The 25,101-nt window shown below is 45.2% G+C and overlaps 1 protein-coding gene and 1 long non-coding RNA gene across 5 annotated transcripts in view; both read left to right on the top strand.

Moving 5' to 3' along the window:
* The window catches only part of LOC139155477 (uncharacterized), a 297,390-nt gene that overhangs the window by 82,407 nt on the left and 189,882 nt on the right, over positions 1-25,101 (top strand). The window lies entirely within an intron of this gene.
* LOC139155482 (complement factor H-like) overlaps positions 1-25,101 on the top strand; it is an 85,417-nt gene that overhangs the window by 52,266 nt on the left and 8,050 nt on the right. For 2 of the 4 annotated variants that reach the window (XM_070730626.1, XM_070730627.1), the window contains exons 7-9: positions 3,908-4,078; positions 11,208-11,378; positions 22,957-23,130. In XM_070730626.1, the coding sequence (XP_070586727.1) occupies positions 3,908-4,078; positions 11,208-11,378; positions 22,957-23,130 (516 nt within the window). The remainder of the gene's footprint in view (positions 1-3,907; positions 4,079-11,207; positions 11,379-22,956; positions 23,131-25,101) is intronic. The other 2 variants (XM_070730628.1, XM_070730629.1) reach the window with 2 other exon arrangements.

Raw genomic sequence — 25,101 nt, 5'->3', positions numbered from 1 at the left:
TGTCTGTTTGAATTCTAAAGTGCCAGAGAAGTTTAGCTTCTTCTTCTATTTTGTGATGCCATCAGTTCATGTTTGTAAGCAAATAGAATATCTTGCAGATCTCCTGCCTCACTTATCCCAGTGACCGGTCAGATCCCACAGAGTCAGCCTTCTCCAGATCCTGCCAGCCAAGCAATGTCATCTGGTGGTGCCTAGGGGAAGGGCCATTCTGTTGAGTTTGAGTCTGTTGACACCCATCCAGACCCCAACAGCCTCCAGGCACCGCCACATCACTTCCACTGTTTCGTTGACTGTATATGGGGTGGAGATGTATAATTGGGTATCATCTGCGTACTGATGATACCTCACCCCATGCCTCTGGATGATCTCACCCAGCGGTTTCATGTAGATATTGAATAGCAGGGGGAAGAGGACTGACCCCTGAGGTACCTCACAAGGGTACCTCACAAGGGTACCTTGAAGTCGACCTCTGACCCCCCACTAACTCCAACTGCGACTAACTGGAGAGGTAGGAAGAGAACCACTGAAGTGTGTTGCATATTGCCCATTTTACAAGACCCGATATATCTTATGCAATTGGGTTGCTAAATAGGAAAGTGTTGAAACCAACTGTAAAAGATTGGCAAGGGATTGAAAAGAGTAATTAGATACTTAAAGAGTACTGCAACATATAGATTAAAGACCGAACAGAAGCAAAATTGTACCATGAAATGTATGGTTGATAGTTCATTTGCTAATTTAACTGACTGTGAATCATGTACAGGTTTCATTATATTGTATGAGAATATTTTGTTAACATGGAGGTCAAGGAAGCAGACATCAATTAGCTTGTCGACAGCGGAAGTGGAATATGCAGCATTATCTGAAGTTTGCTGTGGATTTATCAATTGCCGAAGGACAAAGAATTAAAATGCACTTGATTATTCACAAACAGGTATTCATCTTGCAGAAGCAGAATGTATGAAGGCGAGAGCTAAATATATCGCTGTAAAATTCCAAAATATACAAGATGGTAAAAATGGAATATTAAAATTGTATTATATTGAGTCAGAATGTAATGTTGCCGATGGATTAGCAAAACCCTTACCAAAAAACCTTATTCTCCTTGTGAAATCCATTCTTTCCTAATATCTGTGATTTACATCCCTCCACAAAAACTAGAATTGTGCTATGTTCCTTCCTGCTTCAAATGCTCGACTATCATCCCAGTGCTAAATAAGCTCTCCTTGAAGGAACTGAATGACTACAGACCAGTTGCTCTAACATCTGTAGTTATGAAAACCTTTGAAAGGCTAGTGTTGTTCCAGTTGAAAACCATCATGGATCCATTGTTAGACTCCCTGCAATTTTCATACCGAACAAATTGATCAACAGATGATGCTGTTAATATGGCTCTACACTACATCCTTCAACATCTTGAATCTCCAATGACCTACACTAGGGTTCTCTTTGTATACTTCAGTTCAGCATTCAATACCACCATACTGGACATTTTTTTAACCAAACTAAATCATCTAGCGGTATCTTAACACACTTGTAAGTGGATCACAAGCTTCATAACAGACAGGAAGCAGCAGTTGAAGCTAGGAAAAATCACATCAGATTAGCACAGGTGCCCACTAAGGCTGTGTACTCTCACCACTTCTCTTCTCTCTGTACACTAACGACTACATCTCAAACGATCCATCTGTTAAACTACCGAAGTTTGCAGACGATACAACAGTGATCGGACTCATTTGAGACAATGATGAATCCGCATACGGATGGGAAGTTGAACAATTATCCTTGTGGTATGACCAGAACAATCTAGAACTGAACACACTCAAAATCGTAGAAATGGTGGTAGACTTTAGGAGAAACCCTTCCACCCTTCCACCTCTCACAATACTTGACAACACAATATCAATGGTAGAGATCTTCAAATTTCTCAGTTCTATCATATTACAAGACCTAAAATGGTCACCTAACATCAAAAACAAAAAACAAAAAAACAAACAAACAAACAAATAAATAAATAAATAAATAAAGCATCAAAAAAGTAAAACAAAGAATGCTCTTTCTGTGCCAGCTCAGGAAGCTCAAACTGTCCAAGGCGCTGCTGATACAGTTCTACAGAGGAATCATTGAGTCTGTCATCTGCACCACTACAACTGTCTGGTTTGGTGCTGCAACCCAACAGGACCGATACAGACTTCAGAGGATAATCAGAACTGCAGAAAAAACAATTACTGCCAACTTGCCTTCCATTGAGGACCTGTATACTGCACGAGTCAAAACGAGGGTGGGGAAAATATTTACTGACCCCTCACATCCTGGACATAAACTGTTTCAACTCCTACTCTCAAAACGTCACTACAGACTCCTGCACACCAAGACAACTAGACACAAGAACAGTTTTTTCCAGAACGCCATCACTCTACAAAATAAATAATTCTCCCAACACTGTCAGACTTTTTACTAAATCTGCACTTCTATTTCTACTAGTTTTTCTCATCATTCCTATCATCTTTTTCTTCCCACTAAGGACTGTATGATTGTAACTTGTTGCTTGTATCCTAAGATTTTTATTAATATGGATTGTTTCTTCATTGCTTATTTGACCCCTATGACAATCATTAAGTGTACCAGTTGATTCTTGACAAATGTATCTTTTTCTTTTATGCACGCTGAGAACATATGCACCAAGACAAATTTCTTGTGTGTCCAATCACACTTGGCCAATAAAATTCTATTTTATTCTATTCTATTCTACCATATGTAAAACATTGTAAAATGGTAGAACAAATGAATGTTGTTTCAATGAAGTACAGAAGGGGTGTCAGGATTAGTAATCCTGGATGATATTTCCTTGTGTTACAATATAAGGTAAGGAAAGATTGTAAGCATGTTAATGCTGAGTCATAGGGTGTGAACTGCAATCTGGTTGGGCCAGAGCATTATAAGATGCAAATTAACTTTACCATGATTATCTGTCTGCTGTTGTTTGCTATTGGTGGTGGTTATTATTTGGCTAGCTGGAGCAGTTTGAGCGTGAGTTAAATATTAAGTAGAGTAGTAGCAGTGATACAAAGAAACCTGGATTGGTTTAGTATCTACTAGAAACCTGAATTGGTTTAGTATCTACTTGTAAGTAAGCTGAATATAGCTAAAGTAAAGTTCCTGTATATAGAAGATGGAAGCAGAAGATATTTTGCACTGAACAGTAAAACTAGTGTTTTCTACAAACGTATCTTTGTCATTTATCTGGTTCATTAATTGCCACACTATATTCTGGTATCTTATCTAGTCCTCCTGTGTAGCTCTGCATATATCCAGACAAGAACAAGCATTTGCTTCAGAGAATTGAGGAGTAAGTTATCAACTTTTTCAGTCAGTTTTCAGACCTGAGCACAGAATTAAAATTGAATTGATCATACCATTCATCCATCTGTCCTTGGTATTTTAGTGGCTTTTAATCACGGTAACTTTCTGAAGTGGCTTTGAGGATTGGATTGGGTAGCACTGTGTTGTACTAGTTCTACTCCTTCCTTTGAGACAGTTTTAGTTAGCATATACTGCTTTGTAGGTTGCCTCAGTGCTCATCCCCTTCCCCAATTCTGTTTAATATTAACATGAAGATACTGGTTGAGGCTGAAGGCATTTCATTTGATTGTGAAATAGTATATTTATTATTGTTCATACCAATGAGTATGAAAAGGGTTACTTCTTCAACTTGATTCTACCTGAATTCTTTTAGGATGAAAAATGAGATTAAAATTTACAAAGATATTTCGTTCTTCTTTAATCTTTTTAGTAATATGGTATTTTTTAATTCAAGTGAATATTCAATCCAATTCAATTCAATTTATTAGATTCACCGAATAAAGAGGATATTAATGAAAACAATCTTGTTTGTATTTTATGGTAGAAACAACTTGCCAGACACACCCTATTAAAAATGGAAATCTATTATCACCAAAGCTCATTTATAAGGTTGGTGAGAGAGTACAATTCTCCTGTAATACAGGATATAGATATATTGACAGACCAGATGCCTTATGTACTGAGACTGGATGGAGTTCAAAGCTTCAATGTGCAGGTTTGTATATGTTTCTAATAGTCATGGTTGTTTTGAAATTTTATACACATTTTAGTCTTCTTGCTATGCATGCCTGGAATTGTAGCTCCAATCAATCTGATCTGGTTAAAAACTAAAAATAAGGAAAAAAGTATTTGTTTGTCTTCATTTGATGTCATTTATATCAGACACACAAAGAATAACAAGCATTGACTTAGAAGATTCATCCTTCCTTTTATAACAAGTAAATAATATACTGCTTCAATATTCCTTTAAATCTATGGATTTTTTATATCATACTGAATTAATTTCCTAAAGTAGCTATAATTATTTTTAAAGGGATAATTTAAAAAGAGCCACTAAGTCTATAATTAAAACTTTTTAATAATCCTTGATTAAATAAAAATGCAGGGTTCATGGCTTTCTGGAATTTGTGGAGCCAAATGGCATATTATACTTCCTTTAATCTTAATTGATCAGACTTAGAAATGTCTTTCTTCAAAGAAGGGCAGCGCCGGACTTACCCGGCTGGCAGGCTTTGCTGGAGGGACCGGGAGACACGGTCCCTCATGGCGGCCGCCATCTTGGATCCCGGGCGAAGTCTCGCGTTGCGGGACTTCGCTCGGGAGATCGGGGCCTGATTGGCCAGGCTCCTGAGTGGTCCGGGCGGGGCCTGCTTGCCCTATATAAGGGCGAGCAGGCCCGGGGCTCTCCCTTTTCGCCCGGACTGCAGAGAAGAGCAGACGTTCGTTCGTCTGCTCCTGCGGCCATTTTGTTTGGCGACCTCGTGCGAGGCGCCATTTTGTGGCCTGTGGTTCAAGCAAAAGCCTTTCCTGATCAGCGGAGCCAGCTTCGGCTGGGCTCCGCTCCGGTTTGGAGCCTCATTGCCTGTTTTTGGGTGGTGGGAGGTGCTGCCTTCTGGTGGCCTCGCGGTCACACGGGGGTCGCTGGGTGGCTTGTGGCCTGGGTATAAAGGCCTGGTGTTGGGCCTTGTTGCCATTGGGAGGGGGGATTGGCCTCCTGAGCGGGTTTTGGCTGCTGTGGCCTGCTGCTTCAGGCAGGCCTTGCCCAAGTGGTCCAGGGTCCATTGGGGAGAGGGCTTGGTCTCGCCCTATCCCTTCTTGTTTAACATTAGATTTGTAGTTGCTGTTATGGCCCCTAAAAAGCGGCAAGCTAAGGCCCTCCCGGCCCAACCAGTGGTGCGGCCTAGGAGGGCTGCCAGGCCGTCTGCCCGGGCTCGGGCTGCGGCAGTGGGCCCCCCGGGGGGGATCCCGGCGGGGGGGGGGGTATAGGGTTTATGCCCACAGTCCCTCAACCTGAGATGTCCCCTTCTCTCTCCTGGGCCAGGGTCTTGGAGCGGCTTGACGACTTGGAGAGGTGGCGGTCGGGGGCAGGCCCGGAGGGGCTTTCCTCGACTGCCACAGCAGCATGGGGCGCAGACCCCGAAGAGGAGTCGACCCCAGAGGGGCAAGTGGCCCACAACGTGCAGATGGCGGGCACCGGGCAGACGGGCCACGCCGGGCAGACTGCCCACACCGGGCAGATGGCCCAGTCGGGGCAGTGGTCATCGTTCCAGGGCCCAACCAGGATGGGCCCACCGTGGGGGGCTTCTACCCCTTACGGGACAGGTGAGGTTGCACCAAATGTAGGCACATCACCGCTCTTGCCCGTCCAGGGTCCCGGGTTCATCCCGCCCGCTTTGGGGGGTGGCAACAGCTTTGTGGGGACTGCTGCAGGCACCTGTGGACAGGTCTGGTCCCCGCCGGCTCCGCCAGTGGGGGCGGCGGGGGTACCTGTCCCACCCGGGGCGGGGGTGGGGGGTTGGATCCCTCCTCCACCGGCCATCATGCCACCGGTCCCGTTCATGTATCCACCGGGGCTTGGGGTGCTGGGCTCAGGGGCCACCACGGTGTGGGACCCGTTCACCAGCATCAAGCCTGGGGCCATCCCTTGTGAGTTGCCCGCGACGCCTTTAGGGTACCATCTTCACCCGTCAGTTAAGGAGGCAATCTGGCGGGGGGAGTATGTTGATCTTTTCTCCATTTTGAACAGGGAGGTCCCTAAACAGGACAAGGAGGTGGTCCCTGGGGAGAAGGTTAAAAAGACAAAGGTCACGAAATGCTTCAGCTCGTGGCTGTACGCCTTTCTGACCTTTGCGTCGGTGGTAATTCAGAGGCAGCCGGGTAGGGCCGCTGCCTTGCTGAAGTACATCGACCTTATAGCGAGGGCCCATTTTGAATATGGGGGCACCATATGGAGGCATTACGACAAGGGGTTCAGGATGCATATTGCCCATGACCCCTACTTGCCTTGGGATATGGTGGTTCCGGACCTGTGGTTCCAGGCCACGCATATGTCAGGGAAGGAGGGCTGCGATAGGACCGATAGCAGTCACTTTATGGAAGAGGAGCCCGCGACGCCCGCGCCGGCCAAGGTCGTGGCGGGTGCCGTTGGAAAAGGGGCCTCTTTAGTGTGTCACGAGTTCGCTGCAAAGGGGGCGTGTTTCCGTCCCCTTTGCAGGTTTCGTCACGCCTGCGGAAGTTGTGGGGGGAACCATTCCGCAGCAGTGTGCCCCCGCCCCAAGAAGGGGGTTGAAAAGAAAGGCTCGGGTCTCCCAAAGCCCCCCGACTGCTGGGGGAAAGGGGGCCCAGCCCAATTAATTTGATGGTGCTTGAGGGTTGGTTGGGTGACTACCACCCTCGCTCGAGAGCGGCCGCTCTCTTGCTAGGTTTTTCGGAGGGATTTAGGATCCCTTACATGGGTGTTAGGAAGGCTTTCATGTCTGACAACCTTAGGTCGGTTGTTGGACATGAAGACATTGTTAGGGAGAAGATTCGGAAGGAGGTGGCCGAGGGTAGGGTCCTCGGGCCCTTCCCAGAACCGCCCTTCCCGAATCTTCGTGTGTCTCCCTTAGGTGTGGTCCCCAAAAAGGCGAGTGGTGAATTTAGGTTGATTCACCATTTGTCTTTTCCAAAAGGGGAGTCAGTGAATGACTTCATTCCTGACGAGCTGTGTTCAGTCCGGTATGCATCCTTTGATGCAGCCGTGACTATGGTTAGGAAGTGTGGGGTGGGAGCCCTTATGGGTAAATGCGACATTAAGTCGGCATTCCGGCTCCTCCCCACACACCCAGACGACTTTGAGCTGTTGGGCTTCCATTTTGAGGGGGGTTATTACGTGGACAGAGCTTTGCCCATGTGGTGCTCTGTCTCGTGCTCGCTTTTCGAGAGTTTTAGCACCTTCTTGGAGTGGGCGCTCAGGAGGCAAAGTGGTCTGGGTACGGTCGTTCACTACCTTGATGATTTCCTGTTGGCGGGGCCTGCGCATTCAGAGCAATGTTTTGCTTTGATGCGGGACTTCGAAGCCCTTTGTGCTCAATTAGGGGTGCCTTTAGCCTCTGAGAAGACCGAAGGCCCCGCCACCAGGATTACCTTTCTGGGTATTGAATTGGACTCAGAGGAGCAATCTTCTAGATTGCCCCTAGAGAAGTTGGTAAAGATTAAGCGGAAGCTTGATGAGGTGCTGGGCTGCCGGAAGGTGACCCTACGGCAGCTCCAGGAATTGGCTGGCATTCTTAATTTTGCCTGTCGGGTAGTAGTTCCTGGAAGGGCTTTTTCCAGGAGGTTGTATGATGCAATGAAGGGGCTCCGTTTGCCCCATCATCGTACCCGCCTTTGTGCTGGGGTCAGGGCTGACCTCGGCGTGTGGCGGGAATTTTTGGTCAGGTTTAATGGTTTGTCTTTCTGGAGGCACGAGCTTCTCTTGGAAGCTGAGTTGCAGCTCTGCTCTGACGCTGCGGGGACTTGTGGTTTCGGGGTGGTGTTAGGTGACCAGTGGTGCTGGTCGGCATGGCCTCCGGAATGGAGTGCCTCTTCGTTGGTTAAGGACCTGACGTTCTTGGAGCTCTTCCCCTTAATAGTGGCCTTAGAGCTTTGGGGGGAGCAGTTTAGGGACAAGACCGTGCACTTTTGGTGTGACAACCTAGCGGTTGTCCATGTGGTGAATGCCCTGTCCTCAAAGAGCGACAGGGTCATGCGGCTTGTCCGCCATTTTGTGCACAGGTCCTTGTCTCTAAACGCATTGTTTTTGGCTAAGCATGTCCCCGGGTTGGATAACGGGGTCGCTGATGCCTTGTCCCGTGGTCAGTTGTCCAAGTTTCGGACCCTGGCCCCGTGGGCCCGGGAGTTGCCAGAGGAGTTTCCCGGCCACCTCTGGAGTCTGGGAGGGATCCAGAGTGGTGGAGAGACGAGGCATCCCGGGCAATCCCCTTGTCTGTAGCGCCCGGCACCCTTGGGGCATACCAGCGTGCGGGTAAGGAGTTTGGGGATTTCAGGCAGGGCAGGGGCTACCAGCTTAGCTGGCCCGTCCCTGTATAGCGCCTGGCCAGGTTCTGCGTCCAGCTTGGGCAGCGTGGCCTGTCAGTTAGGACGATCCGGTCCTGGTTAGCCGGCCTCGCCTTTCTGTCCAAGGCGGGGAGGTTTGCTGTTTTTTCGGGTGACTTTGCATCCGGTAGGTGCTGGATGGCTGTATGAGGGAGCGAGCGGGGGCCCCTGGTGACACTCGTCAGGCTCTGACGGTGGAGCAGCTGTCTTTAATCAATGTGGTTTTTGGCAGTCTGTGTTCCTCATTGTAAGAGGCCCGTCTTTTTTGGGGCAGCGACTTGTGTCATGCTTTGTGGGGCCCTTGGGGTCAGCGAGGCCTGGCCTCATCTCAGGCTGACAATTCGCTCCGTGCCTTCCAGCACGCTGATCTGGCCTTTAGACAAGGGGGGGGGTCCCTTGTGGTAAGGCGGTCGAAGTCAGATCAGCTACGCAGAGGGGTTACCATCTAACTTAGTGCGGCCGCCGACCAATCGGTGTGTACGGTGGCCGCCCTACAGCTTTGTTGTTTTCTGCGGGGGTCAGGTCCGGGGTACCCGTCTAGGCATTGGGACGGTACCCCTTCTGACTCGTTTACAATTTTGTGCGTTAGTACCCAGGGCAAGGGCCCAGGTGGGCACGGATCCCGCCGGTTATGGAACGCGTTCGTTCCATATCGGCGCCGCCACCAGCACGGCACTTTCTGGTTTCCCGGCCCACCGGATTCGGGTGATCGGCCGCTGGCGGTCAGCAGCATATTTGGGTTATGTTAGGCCCGCTGAGGATCCTAGGCAGGGCTTAGGCTAGGTGACCTCTCTGCGTGTGTGTCCTCTTGCAGGTCCCCAGGCTGACGTGACACCGACGGCGCTGCTGTGTGGCCACAGCATGATTTGCTGGGCCGGCCGCCTGGCGGCCAGGAGCGCCATCGGGACCCAGCCGTCCCTGGGGCGGTGGGTCAGGGTTGCCTGGTTGGGCCGGAGAGGTATGCGGTGGGAGGGTCTCCTACCGGCGTTGCTGGGCGGTCAGCATTTTGTGGCTGCGCCCGGCAGTATGGGGGGGGCGGCTCCTGGAGTCGTGCCCAGGTTGGTTTGGGTGGGCGGTGTCCTGTGGCTGCACCCAGGTGGCTGGTATTGCACTTAGGTGGCAATGACCTGTGCATACTGGGAGGCCTGGCGCTGATCATCCAGGCACGCGAAGACCTGCGAAGGCTTCGTGAGGTATGGCCCACCACGCAAGTGGTGTGGTCAGAAATATTACCTAGGCTTGTGTGGAGGGATGCCTCTTCCCTTAGGGCCATTCACCGGGCTAGGCGACGGGTAAAATAGGGCTATGGGTAAAACGGTTAGGGAATGGGGTGGAGTGGTAGTACCCCATCCCCTTATCTCAATAGACCGGCCATGGCTTTACCGGGATGATGGCGTTCACCTGTCTGAGCGGGGGAACGCCATCTTCTTACAGGACCTGCAGCGGTCTCTGCGTGAGCTGGCGCAGCTAGAGGGGGGAGTCGGGGGGCCAAGATAGAGATCTGACCCCCACTCCTGTGGCAGGTTAGGGGCGGAAAACTGGGGTGGTTTAGCAACCGCGCGTTCTCCCTTGGGCATCTTTGGGGATGATTGACAGGTTCTCCGCAAGCTCATGGAGGGAGTTTCTGCCTGAGCAGCTGGGGGGAACCTGTCTTTGGGTCCTGCACCTTTAATTCCCCGATTCAGGTTAGCCGGTGGGACCCCCCTCATGCACAGCATGGCAGAAAAAGGTCGCAGGTGACGGCCTGGCCCTCACCTGGACCTTGCATCGAGATACGCCCATGAGTTGCCCAGGAATGTTTGTTGGCATAACGTCATTTCCGCCCCGGAAGTAGTTGTTTGACCCTGCAGGTCCATTTCCGGGTCATAGTTGTTTATGCTAATTTATGCAAAGTATTTGAATAAATTATGCAAATTTATGTTAATAAAAATGACCCAATTTAAATCCAGCTCTGGTGTCCGTGTCGTTACTCCGTCTCTCCAGCAAGGACCTTATTCTTCTGAAGATTATTTGAGGCAAACATTTACCTCTGTCTGCAATCTATTTATCATAAGTAATATGGCCCAGCAATAAATGTGGGGCCAAATAGGAATGAATGTTTTATATAGCATTTCTTGAACAGAGGAACATAATTCATAAAGACTGTTTGGGTTTAACGCACAAAGTGTAGAAAAAGTAATTGTTTCTTTTAGGGAAAATTTGCGCAGTAGTTCCACAAGGGAGCAACTCAATCTATTTTGAAGATATGTGCAAAGGACAGAATTGACTCACAAATCAGTTGGTTGGCTATCTTTATTTCAGACTGAAATTATCTTATGACTTCGTATTGGTGGTTCTTCCATTTGGGTACTAATTTCACTCTGTTGTAAAATCACATTAATGTTAATTTAATTTTTTTTTTTTACTTTTACATTAATGGTAGATTTTAGGAGGATGTATTGCCCACAATATGCTGCAAATCCCTGCCTGTCAATGATTACTTCAGCTTCAACCACAACAACACAAGAGCACACAACAGATTCAAGCTTAATATTAAGCATGCCAAACTGGACTGTAAAAAATATGACTTTAGCAATCGAGTTATCAAAGTGTGGAACTCACTACCGGACTCCGTAGTATCATCTCCTAACCCCCAACACTTTACCCTGTCCAAATTATATTTCCATCTCCCTAAACTAGGGGATTACATCACTGCCCCACAATTTATTAGATTCACTGAATAAAGAGGATATTAATGAAAACAATCTTTTGTTTGTATTTTATGGTAGAAACAACTTGCCAGGCAGACCCTATTGAAAATGGAAACCTATTATCACCGAAGCTCATTTATAAGGATGGTGAGACAGTACAATTCTCCTGTAATGTAGGATATAGATATATTGACAGACCATATGCCTTATGTACTGAGACTGGATGGAGTTCAAAGCTTCAATGTGCAGGTTTGTATATGTTTCTAATAGTCATGGTTGTTTTGAAATCTTATACACATTTTAGTCTTCTTGCTATGCATGCCTGGAATTGTAGCTCCAATCAATCTGATCTGGTTAAAAACTAAAAATAAGGAAAGAAGTCTTTGTATGTCTTCATTTGATGTCATTTGCAGCAGAGGCGGAGTAACAACACGGACACAAGAGCTGGATTTTAACTGGGTCATTTTTATTAATTAAATTTGCATAACTTATTCAAATAAATTAGCATAAATTAACATAATTAACTATAACCCTAACAAGGACCCGCAGGGTCAAACAATTGCTTCCGGGGTGGAAAATGACGTCAGAAAAACATCAGGGGCAACTTATGGGCATAGCTCCATGCTGATCCAGGTGAGGGGCCATGCCCTCACCTGAGTCACTGCCATGCACCTGCATGTGGGAGGTCCCGCCTTCTTACCCCTACCAGGGGAAGGAAATGGGCGGGACCCAAAGACAGGCTCCCCCCAATTGCTCAGGTCGCTCAAACCACAAGCCTTTGGAGAGAACCTGTCAATCATCCCCAAAGATGCCCAACGGAGAACACGCAGTTGCTAAACCACCACCCAGTTTTCCGCCCCTAACCTGCCATGGAGTGGGGGTCAGATCTCTATCTTGGTTCCCCGACTCCCCCCTCTAAGTACACCAGCTCACGCAGTGACCACTGCAGGTCCTGTAAGAAGATGGTATTCCCCTGATCTGACAGGTGAACACTGTCAGCCCGGTAAAGCCATGACTGATCTATGGTGATGTGGGGATGGGCAACTACTACCCCACTTAACTCTCTGACCGCCCTACCCAAAGCCTTATTCTCTCTCCTCCTAACACGGTGCATGGCCCTAGGGGAAATAGCGTCCCTCCAAACGATCCTCGGGAGGATCTCAGACCATACCACTTGTGTGGTTGGCCACACAGTGCGAAGAATGCGCAAGTCTTTGTGAGCCTGGCAGATCAGAGCTAGACCCCCAAGCATACACAGGTCATTGCCACCTAGGTGCAATACCAACCACCTGGGCGTGGCCACCACGTGCCGCCCTCCCAGGAGCAGTGGAAGAAGCCCTTCCCAGCGAAGACCTCTTCTCCCCATCAATACGATGTTGACCCATCGGCCCAATGACATTTGGGTCCCCATGGCGGTTCTTGCTGCGGAGCGGCCAGCCCAAAAGATCATACTGTGGCCGCACAGCAACGCCGTCAGTCTCACACTGGCGGGGCTACCTAGGAGAGGGCAGAGAAAGGTTACCTAGCCTGAGATCGTGCCCTGGTCCCTCAACTGGCCGTACATATCCCAAGTAGGCCGCAGACCACCAGCGGCCAATCTCCCGGATCCTCTGACCCGGGAAACCAGACGCAGCTGCACTAGTTGCAGTGCCGATACGGAATGAATGCGTTCCATAGCTGGCGGGGTCAATGCCCATCCTGATTAGAGCCCTAGTCACTAAAACCCAAAATTGATAGCGGGTCAGAGGGGTACCGTCCTGGTGCTTAAAAAGGTACCCCTGCCCCGCTCCCCTAAGACTACAGAAATTAGATAAAGCCACCACCAGGCACACAGACTGATCGGTGGCAGCCGTCAACTCTATCCTAACACCCCCTACATAACTGATCAGTTTTGGACTCTCTCACCAATAGAGAGACACCCCTGTCGCTAAAATGCAAGTCGGAAAACTGGAAGGCACGGAGAGATCTGTCAGCCTGGGAGGAGGCCAAAGCCTTGCTGACTTGAAGGGCCCCGAAAAACATGACACAGGCCACCGCCTGAAAGAGGCGGGCCTCATACAGAGAGGCGCACAGGCTGTTCCAAGCTTGGTTAATGAGCGACAGCTGCTGTACCGTTAATGCCTGCCTGCCATCCACTGGGGTCCCCAGTCGCTCCCTCACCCAGTCTTCCAGCATCTTCTGAATGTGGAACTCACAAGAAAGGTCCAAAAAAACACCCACCTTAGATAAAAAGGCGAGGCCTGCCAACCTGCACCTAATAGTTCTAACTGAAAGGCCACACTGCCTAAGCTGCACGCAGTACTCCATAAGGTGATCCACTGGGAATGGCCAAATGTGAGGGTAGCCCCTGGCTTGCCTGAAATCCCAAAACTCCTTACCTGCGTGCTGATATGCCCTCAAGGTGCTTGGTGCCACCGAGAGGGCCATGGCCCTGTTGGCTTCAGTCCTCCACTGCTCAAGAGCCCGCCCAGGCTCCAAAGGTGGTCAGGGAAGGCTTCCGGTGACACACGAGCCCACGGAGCCAGGGTCCGAAACCTGGACAACTGACCACAGGACAAGGCGTCAGCGATCCCGTTATCTAGACCAGGGACATGTCGAGCCAAAACCAGGGCATTTAGGGACAAGCCTAAATGGCGGACAAGCCACATGACCCTGTCGCCTTTAGAGGACAGGGCATTCACAACATGGACTACATCCAGGTTGTCGCACCAAAAGTGCACGGTTTTGTCCCTAAACTGCTCTCCCTATAGCTCTAAAGCTACTATCAGTGGGAAGAGCTCCAGAAAGGTCAGATCCTTGACCAGGGGAGAGGCCCTCCATTCTGGAGGCCACATGCAATGGCACCACTGGTCGCCTAAGATAACCCCAAACCCATGGGTCCTCGCAGCGTCCGAGCATAACTGCAATTCTGCTTCCAAAAGAAGCTCGTGCCTCCAAAAGGACAGACCATTAAAGTGGGCCAGAAAGCCCTGCCATACATGCAGGTCATCTTTGACCCCAGCGCTCAGGTGGGTATGATGATGGGGCAAGCGAAGCCCCTTCATCGCAGTGTATACCCTCCGGGAAAAGGCCCTGCCGGGGACTATTACCTACTAGGCAAAGTTAAGAAGACCAGCGAGTTCCTGCAGCTGATGAGGGGTTACTTTCTGACTACCTAACACTATGTCAAGCTTGCTCTGGATCTTGAGTCCAATTCAATACCCAGAAAAGTAATCCTGGTAGCGGGGCCCTCAGTCTTCTCTGGGGCCAAAGGGACCCCTAATTGAGCACAAACTTCTATTTTCAATGCGATAGTACAGGATACGCACACTAGAACAACTAGGCACAAGGATAGTTTTTTCCCAAGTGCCATCACTCTGCTAAACCACTCATTTCCACAATACTGTCAAATTATTTACTAAGTCTGTATTACTATTATTCTTCTTTCCCTTCCTGGTACTTATCTCTTCTCACTTATGGCTTTAATAATGTTACTTGTTCTTTATGATTTATATTGTTTTATTGTTTCCTAATATGATTTGATTGCTTATTAGTCTCCTATGTCTATTGCTAAGTGTTGGATCTTATGTTTTTTGATGAATATATTGGAGTTGGGGAGTCCTTGCAGAGTAGTGCTGTTGTGGTTGACTCTGGCCCAGCTCCTGCCCCAAGGAATGTGGAGGTGCATGCAGGAGAAACATCAACATGTCATAGGCCTGTTTTATTGCCGACAGAGTCAGGTAGTACAGTTTTCTCGAATGAAGAAGAAGTTGGGGGTGACTTGGAAGAGGGGGCCTTGGCACACAGTCCAGGAAGCCAATTTCCATTATCTTTGGTCGATTCGGATGAGAAAGTGTTAGACCCACGCAGGCACAGAATTATGCATAGAAGAGACCAATTGAAGAAATATTAAAGGAGATAAGAGAGGCCACCTGTGTTTGGGTCGGGCTCCAGCAATTAGAGCTGCTGATATAAATAGCAGTATGCTGGCTTGGCCGTTGTGGAAGATTATCTGATTGTTGTTTCTTCAGGACCGTGCCTTGCTGTTTCCGGACTTTGTTTGTTGATTTTTCACGCCTTTGAAACCAAAGCAGAGCAAAGTGTGTGTGTCTCACTTCATGGAAGAAGGAGGGCTGTGACATTTTTTCACAGCTGTTAGCTAAGTACTTAAGGACTGATTAAGGGGATTGTACAGCCTAAAAATTTGTTTTGGGACGAGTGCTCTTTGCAATACAAAAAGGGTGCTTGTTTCTTTTGAATTTTTGTGATTTTTTTTTTGTGATTGAACATTGTTTTTGAACTTTCAAGTGTGTGTGTGTGTGTCTGAAATTTTTACCCTTGAATTTTTGGGAGACTCATACCATAGAGCCAGGCAGAACAAGTGCCAAGGACCTTAACACACTTTTCACTGATAAAGTTGTTTGGATCTGAGCGGACCTCGATTCCGATTGGATAACAGAGTCGACTGACAACAAGTCAGTCGAGGTGACTGGGGGCCCGTACTTGTCCATCTGTCTGGGAAGAGTTTGTTCTGGTGACACCTGATGAAGTGGACAAGGCCATTGGAGCTATAAGTTCCGCCACCTGTTTACTGGTTCCGTGTCCCTCCTGGCTGGTCTCAGCCAGCAGGGAGGTGACATGGAGCTGGTCCAGAAGATTGTCAATGCTTCTTTGGGGAGGAGGTCCTTTCTGGTTCCTTACAAGGAAGCACTTGTGCTCCCCCTCCTCAAGAAGCCTTCCCTGGACTCTGCCATTCTCAACAACTATTGTCCGGTCTGCAACCTTCCCTTTATGGGGAAGGTTGTTGAGAAGGTGGTGGCACTCCAGCTCCAGTGGTCTTTGGAAGAAGCCGATTATCTAGTCCCTCAGCAGTCAGGATTCAGGCCTGGCTACAGCACGGAAACTGCTTTGGTCGCATTGATGGATGATTTCTGGTGGGCCCAAGACAGGGATTTATCCTCTGTCCTGGTGCTTCTTGACCTCTCAGCAGCTTTCAATATCATCGACCAGGGTATCCTTCTGTGCCGGCTGGAGGGATTGGGAGTGGGAGGCACTGTTCTTCAGTGGTTCTCCTCCTACCTCTCTGGTCAGTTGCAGTCGGTGTTAGTGGGGGGTCAGAGGTCAACCTCAAGGCTTCTCCCTTGTGGGGTACCTCAGGGGTCGGTCCGCTCCCCCCTGCTATTTAATATCTACATGAAACCGCTGGGCGAGATCATCCAGGGGCATGGGGTGAGATATCATCAGTACACTGATGATACCCAGTTGCACATCTCCACCCCATGTCCAGTCAATGAAGCAGTGGAAGTGATGTGCCGGTGCCTGGAGGCTGTTAGGGTCTGGATGGGTGTCAACAGACTCAAACTCAATCTTGATAAGACGGAGTGGCTGTGGGTTTTGCCTCCCAAGGATAATTCAATCTCTCCGTCCATCGCCCTGGGAGGGGGAATTACTGATCCCCTCAGAGAGGGTCCGCAACTTGGGCGTCCTGCTCGATCTACAGCTTACATTAGAAAACCATCTTTCAGCTGTGGTGAGGGGGGCATTTGCCCAGGTTCGCCTGGTGCACCAGTTGCGGCCCTATTGGACCTGGAGTCACTGCTCACAGTCACTCATGCCCTCATCACCTCGAGGTTCGACTACTGTAATGCTCTCTACATGGGACTACCTTTGAAAAGTGTTTGGAAACTTCAGATTGTGAAGAATGCAGCTGCGAGAGCAATCATGGGCTTCCCTAGGTATGCCTATGTGTCACCAACACTCCGCAATCTGCATTGGTTGCTGATCAGTTTCCAGTCACAATTCAAAGTGTTGGTTATAACCTAAAAGCCCTTCATGGCATCAGACCAGAATATCTCCAGGACCGCCTTCTGCCGCACGAATCCCAGCGACCAGTTAGGTCCCACAGAGTTGGCCTTTTCCAGGTCCCATTGACTAAACAATGTTGTCTGGCGGGACCCAGGGGAAGAGCCTTCTCTGTGGCAGCCCCGACCCTCTGAAATCAGCTCACCCTGGAGATTAGGATTGCCCCCACCCTCCTTGCCTTTCATAAACTTCTTAAGACCCATCTCTGCCATCACGCATGGGGGAATTGAGACATCTTCCATAGGCTTATATAGTTTATGTATGGTATGTTGTGTGTATGTTTTTTAAATTATGGGTTTTTCGTTTTTTAAATGTTAGATTTGTATTTTCATTGTTTTTTACTATTGCTGTGAGCCGCCCTGAGTCTACGGAGAGGGGCGGCATACAAATTTAATAAATTAATGCCTTGTGTGTCCAATCACACTTATATATACACACTTAAGTCATGGTCCCGCATTGATATGGCCTGGGCGGATTTAGAATTTATCAATGAAGTAACAGACATACAAATACTTCCAAACTCCTGGGCAGATCATAACCCCATATTGTTGAAATGGAGAGATTCAACTAATAACTACTCAAGACGATGGACTATGAACCAAACAATATTTAAAGAAGAAAACTTTCAAAAAATATTAAAACAAGAATTAGGTGAGTTTCTCCAAATTAAAAATGATGGTAACACTTCCACACAAAACCTATGGGACACAATGAAAGCCTATGTGCGAGGAATCTATATTGCATACCAAAGTAAAAAGAAAAAACAGAAACAAAACAGCCTATCCACACTAAAAATAAAACTTCAGAAACTTGAAAAAACCCCACAAACGAAACCAGACAATACCGAAGTTTTAGGAGAACTGAATATTATAAAACATTACATAAACCTGCAAACTCAAGAAGAACTTTCACATAAATTAAGGACTGCCAAACAAAAGCACTTTGAATTTGCAAACAAACCCGGGCAATGGTTAGCTTCAAAACTCGCTCACCAAAAAGCAGATAAAATTATAGAGGCATTATATGATCATACAGATGTTTTAAAAACAACACTTAGCGATAAAAAACAAATAATTAAATCCTTCTTTGAGGAATTGTATAAAAAAGATGACGTAAATGAACAACTAATAAATAAACTATTCGAGAGCTTAGAAAACACAGAAAAAATAAATAAGGAAGATCAGGATATGCTAAATGACAAAATAACATCAATAGAACTAATCAATGCAATTATGAAACAAAAAAATAATAAAACCCCGGGCACAGACCGTATACCTGCAGAATTCTACAAACAATTTCAAGAAATCCTGGAGCCTATAATGTTACCTCTTTTTAATGAAATCCTCGAAGGTTCAAAACTTCCTTCCTCTTGGAATGAGGCTTATATTCAAAACTTCCTTCCTCTTGGAATGAGGCTTACATTCAAAATTATCGCCCAATATCCCTGCTTAATTCAGACTATAAAATCTTTGCATCCATCATAGCTGAAAGATTTAAACAAATACTAACTGTTAGAATGCATACAGACCAAAATGGCTTCCTTCCGGCAAGAAACATAGCAACGAACACAAGGATTATTTTGGACTCTTTAGAATATTACGATAAAAACATAGATAAACCAGTAGCATTCCTATTCGTAGATTTACAGAAAGCCTTTGATAGTTTATACTGCCAATTCTTCACAACACAAATAGCGTCAATGCAATTCGGTAATAAATTTACAGAACTCATTAAAACTATATACTCAATACAAACAGCCAAAATACTGATAAACAATGACATGACAGAAACAATAAACATAAAAAAAGGAGTGAGGCAGGGCTGTCCCTTAGCCCCCCTGATCTTTATCTTCGCACTAGAAGTTCTACTAAATAAAATAAGACACAACAAGGAAATCCAAGGACTAAAAATTAAAAATGAACACTATAAACTTCAAGCATTTGCTGATGACATGGTGTTCATTGTACAAGACCCCTTAAAATCTGCACCTATTTTAAGTAACGAAATAAATAAATTTGGAGAGATTGCCGGTCTAAAAATCAATAGAGAAAAAACAAAAATGATAACAAAAAATATGACAAAACAGCAGATATTGAAACTAGAGGAATCTACTAACATCAAAACCGCCAAAAAAGTTAAATACCTAGGACTATGGATCACCGCAAATCGCAGCACTATCAAGAAAGACAATTATGATAAACTAATTAATGAAATGGACAAAGATTTTTGCAGATGGTCGAAGCTCCCACTTTCTATAATGGGGAAAATTGCTGTAATTAAAAGCAATATACTCCCTAGATTTTTATACCTTTTCCAAACTGCACCCATTAAATTAAACAGGACCTTTTCAAAAACTTACACAAAAAAATTCGCAAATTTATATGGACAAAAAAAAAGGCCAGAATAAAACTTAGACCTACAAACCATAGGTCAAGAGGTGGATTTGGGTTACCAAACATGGAACTATATTACCATGCCTCAATTGCAAATTTACTGAAAGAATGGATAACACTTAAAAATTCTAGAATATTAACACTTGAAGGCTATGACCTTCAATCCGGGTGGCACAAGTTTCTGATGGCAGACATAGATAAAATACCAACATACTTCAGATCACACTACATTCGAAAAACCTTAATCAACACCTGGCACTTTATTAAAAAACCATTATCTCTGTATCCCAAAATGGATTTCCCCAACAGAAGCAATTATATACCTGAATGCATTAACCCCTGACAAAATTATAACATACGACCAACTGTTAAATGAAAATAATGATAATGGAAAAAGGTATTAAAGTAGATTGGTTACACTACCTACAAATTAAATCAAAATATAATGAAGATAAGAACAAATTAGGTTTTCAAAAAAACAATCTCCTTGATAAGATAATTTTTGGTCCACAAAAAAAAACAAATATCAAACATATACAATATCCTCCTCCAACACGATGCTGTAGAAGAAATAGTTAAAGGAACTAGGATAGCGTGGTCACAAAATTTTGGGTACACAATTTATTTAAACGAATGGGAAAAAATTTGGACTGTTAACTATAAACTAACGATGGCAACCTCATATAAGGAAAATCGTTATAAAATGTTCTACAGATGTCACTTGCCACCTGCTAGACTTGCAAAAATGTATCCAAACCTATCACCACTATGTTGGAAGTGCAGGGAAAAACCAGGTACATACTACCACATCTGGTGGACATGTGAAACCACCCAAAAATATTGGTATAAAATCAAAACTATGCTAGAACAAATTACTTCTCAGACCATCCATGCAAAACCCGAACCATTTTTATTAGGAATCATAAGACAAAACCTTAGTAAAGAAAACAGATATATTATAATTCACATTATTACAGCTGCAAGGATCTTGTATGCACAATTCTGGAAACAAGAAAAAAACCCAACCGTTCTATCACTTTTGATTAAAATAATGGAATGTGCAGAAATGTCCAAGTTAACAATGGAACTGCAAAACAAGGATGAGACAGATTTCTACAAAGCATGGGACAAATGGTACCTCTGGTTAAAAAAAAGGAATTACTTAAAAATTATCCATCAAGAAAAATATCCAACAAAAACATCTTGAAAAACTAGCAACCTACATCACAAATCATAACATCAAATTGAAACGACAAACTGTAAACATCGATCGACACGAACTTTAAAATTACAAAGAAAACAAATCCTTAAACCACTGATACATATTGGCACTAACAATTACATCAAAAACATATGGATAAAACTTTAGGGAAATTTACACCAACTATGGGCTCAAATCACAGGCCGCAAATCATGAAAGACCCAGCTTTAACGCTGGCCTTCTCTTCTTACCACTCCCCTTTTGCTCCAATTTCCTACCCCCCTTCCCCTTATATCTCTTTCCCTTCTTCCCCAACCCCCTACCTTTCTTCTTTTCTCCCTCCCCACCTACGTGTACTATATAAGTAAATTGTAAATGTTAGAATGTATATTATATATATCCCTTTTGCTTTTCTGTACCCTGTTTTTAATGTATATATTCAATAAATTTATTTTCAAAAAATATATATAATATAAAAGAATTATATGTTCCGTTCTGCTCTGTTCCACTCCACTGTATTCTGCTAAGCAGAAAATTGAGAAAAGAGCAAAATAGTCTTAGGGCAAGGATCCCCCATGTCAATGTTCCCTCTAATTTTTTTTCAGTGTAGGCGGAAAAGTATAGTGTCTGAGCGGCAGTCCCCTTGGGACTGGGCGGCATATATATAGATAGATAGATAGATAGATAGATAGATAGATAGATAGATAGATAGATAGATAGATAGATAGACAGACAGACAGACAGACAGACAGACAGACAGACAGACAGACAAACAAACAAACAATCCCTTCTTTTTTATTAAAAGAAATTAATAATTTAAAAAACCCAAAATCCATTACTATTAAAACTAAATCAACCAGCAAAACCAAAAACATAACTATTAATAAAAACAGGTGAGGGCTGGGTTTTTTCCGCTCTGTTATTATTTAAGTGCTTTTACCATATGTTTTAAATCAAGAGTCACTTCTCTCTCTGTTTCTCTTTCCTGTCATTCTCTGCCTCAATCATTTTCTCATTTCTCTTTTCCCCCCCTTTTTTCTATCATTTCTTTCTATCTCTTCCTTCCACTCTTCTCTCTCTCTCTTGCTTTCTCTCTCTCTCTCTCTCTTGCTTTCTTCCTCTCTCTCACTCTCTTCCTTCCTCTCTCATCTCTCTTTTTCTTTCTCTCTCTCTTTCTCTCCCCCTCTTGCTCTCTCTCTCTTTTTCTCACTTTCTCTCTCTTGTGTTCTTTCTCTCTTGCTTTCTCTCTCTCTCACTCTTTCTCTCTTGTTTTCTTCCTCACACTCTTTCTCTCTCTTGTTCTCTCTCTCTCTTGCTATTTCTTTCTCTCCCCCCTTTCTCTCTTTCTCTCTCTCTTTCTCTCTGTTGCTCTCACTCTCTCTCATTCTCTCTCCATTCTTCTCACAGTGGAGGCCGGTGAAGGTGATATTCAATGTCGGGGGTGCGCAGGCAGTTGCGCGCACTCCCCACCCCCCTGCCAGTCTGCCCGGAACACTCAAAACAAGAAAAGCCTTCGCCTGCAAAGGTTTATCTTATTTTGAATGTTCCGAGGGGGCTGTCAGGGGGATAGGAAGCATGCGCAACCGCCTGCACACCCCCGACATTGAATATCACCTTCGCTGGCCTCTGCTGTGAGAACGCCTGCCCTGCCTCTCCTGCAACCCCCTTGCTGAGAGCCCAGGACAAAAGTGCTTTTGGCAAAGGGACTGTGAGACGGGCAGGGCATGCGTTCCTGGTGCAGGAGGAGCCACGCCCAAAGGCAGGAGGCGGCGGAGGAGCAGAGGGGGCAGATCGGGTGGGCAGGGGGCAGCACCGAAAGGCCGAGGGGGCCGGAGGCATAGTTCCCTCTAAGCTGAGCAGGTGAGCAATCGCTCACTTAAAAATCATCATCAACTCAGAGTTTTCCAAACCTGCCCAGAAGCCGAGAGGGAAATTTTATTATTATTTCTGTGTTCCCCAGTCCCGAAGGGACTGCCGCTCAGACACTATACTTTTCCGCCCACCCCCAAAAAAATTTAGAGAGAACACTGGCCGGAGGCACCGTGGGGAGGCAGGGGCGGCCATGGCTCCCTTCCCTTCTACTGCCGGCACCTCCCCCCCGCGGGCTGGCAGGGGGATGGGGATTGCGTGCCTGTGAAAAAGGCTGCGGGGGAGTATTTTGGGGCACGCACATGCTCACGCACGCAGCTTACAGGGAACGCTGCCCCATGTATTTCATAATTTATCCATGGTTGATAAATGGCTGTAAAGAACTGGCTGATAAATGATGAAAAGTAATTTGCAATCAACTAATCTTTCTTCACCTATTGAGAATTTCCCAAGGATCAGGAGCAGATAAATGTTCTTATTGGTTAAAGGTTGACCACCTATTTTTATTCATATTCCTCCATAGAAATTACGTGCTTCCCTCCAGAAGTGACAAATGGCCATTTTCTACCTAGACGAGCTCAATATATGTACAATGAAAAAATTGACATAACATGTAATGAAGGGTTTGTCTCTGAAAGCCTGAGAAAGCCTTCCATATGCAAAGAAACTGGCTGGGTCCCTCTTCCTGTCTGTAAACGTAAGCAACTTTTCCTATGAACTTTCTTTCTAGAGCAGAAATTTCTTCATTGTTTATGAATAATATTCTTATACTTGGGTGGATGAAGTGAGATAATTATGGTAGTAGGAGAATATTTTATAGCTATCAGAAGTTACAGTATGATTACTGTAATTTTTTCATTAAAAACAATCCTAAAGTCTTTTATAATAATCATAAAATTGTTCCACAATAAAATAAGGAAAAACAATATAAAAATGGAATAATAGCATTATACAGTATAGAAAATGTGCTCCATGCTATCCCTAACCAGTCACTCATAAAGTCATCTGAAGACTGTAGGGACTGAACTGAACTTTTAGGGGTCCTATTAATTAATGTCCATACAAAAATAAACTACTTGACAAAGTCTGGAAGGAAGAAGGGGTGATTATTGAAGATCCTGACCATTTTCCTGCCTAGCAATCTACCAATGGTGCTACTTCGGAACAAATGTTTATTAGTTTTAGTCTAGAAGAAATGCTCAGGATTTTTCATTCCAGCTTGCAAAGGGAAGCTGTCACAAAGTGGCAAGTGTAGTTTGAAGTATATTGCAGAGTATGCAAAACAACAATGCAGTAAGAAAATTATGGTACAATGTTCCCTCAATTTTCGGGGGTTCAAACTTTATGAATAGCCTATACCACGATTTTTCAAAAAATATTAATTAAAAATACTTCACGGTTTTTTTTTCTATACCATGGTTTTCCCCGCCCGATGACGTCATACGTCATCGGCAAACTAATAATTTTTGCAAATAAATAACAAAAAAAAAATTATTGTTAATAAATAATTATGTTTATAAATATCAGGATCACTAAGTGTCTTATTCAATGGTAAGTACCAGTAATAATGGTGAGTAAGTGGTTATTAAGGGAATGGGAAATTGTAATTTAGGGGTTTAAAGAGTTAAGGGAAGGCTTGTGATACTGTCCATAGCCAAAATGGTGTTTTTACTTCCGCATCTCTACTTTGTGGAAATTCGACATTTTTGGGGGCGGTCTCGGAACGCATCCCCCGCGAAAATCGAGGGAACACTGTATTTCTATGTGATATATGGAATATGAGATAAGGAGAGCCAAAAAGATAAAAGTAATTGCCACGTTAACTGCTCACATTAGGTGAAATTCTTACACTTTTCAGTGATAGGGTGACCCTGGGCCATTCAGGATCAGATATTCATGAAACTGCCCTTTTCAGGTACATGATGCCAGGTTTGTTGTATGCTTGACAAAACAAAGTGTAATCTGACTGTACACAAAAAAAATCCTTCTATAGTTACTTAGGCAGCCCTAATCAAAAAGACTGTGGAAGATAGCTAATAGTATCCCAGGAAAAACAAAAACTCCTTGTCTATTGAGGCAACATAAATAGACTGCATAGCTATTGAAGTACTAGAAGAAATTTAAAAAATACCATTTTCATGGCATGTGAATAGAATGATTGCAACAAGTGAAACAAAATCATAAACTGAGGAACTTAACTTTCATTAAATGAGGAATATAGCATTAGCAATAGCATTTAAATTTATATACCGCTCCACAGTGCTTTACGGCGCTCTCTAAGTGGTTTACAGAGAGTAAGCATATTATCCCCAACAATCTGGTTCCTCATTTTACTGATCTTGGAAGGATGGAAAGCTGAGTCAACCTTGAGCCTACTGAGATTCGATCTGTTAAACTGCTGGTAGCCGGTGATCAGCAGAAGTAGCTTGCAGCACTCTAACCACTATGCCACCGAGGCTCTTGGTGGAAGGAATAGGACTGAAATGGCAGAACAGAAAACCTGAACACCAAAAATGTTTGAACAGAAGTGGCTGCAGGAACGAAATGAATAGTTTTAAAGAAGGAAATAAAAAGACTGTAAAAGTTAAACTGTCTCAATCTAGAAAAATGGAAACACCGGAGTCTCATGTCCTGACTTATTTACAAATACTTGAGAAACACAATGAGT

The sequence above is a fragment of the Erythrolamprus reginae genome, unplaced genomic scaffold, assembly GCF_031021105.1.
Source record: "Erythrolamprus reginae isolate rEryReg1 unplaced genomic scaffold, rEryReg1.hap1 H_21, whole genome shotgun sequence".
NCBI classification, from domain to species: Eukaryota; Metazoa; Chordata; class Lepidosauria; order Squamata; family Dipsadidae; genus Erythrolamprus; species Erythrolamprus reginae.
The sequence above is the reverse complement of the archived record's forward strand: the minus strand, read 5'-3'. Positions and strand labels throughout refer to the sequence as shown.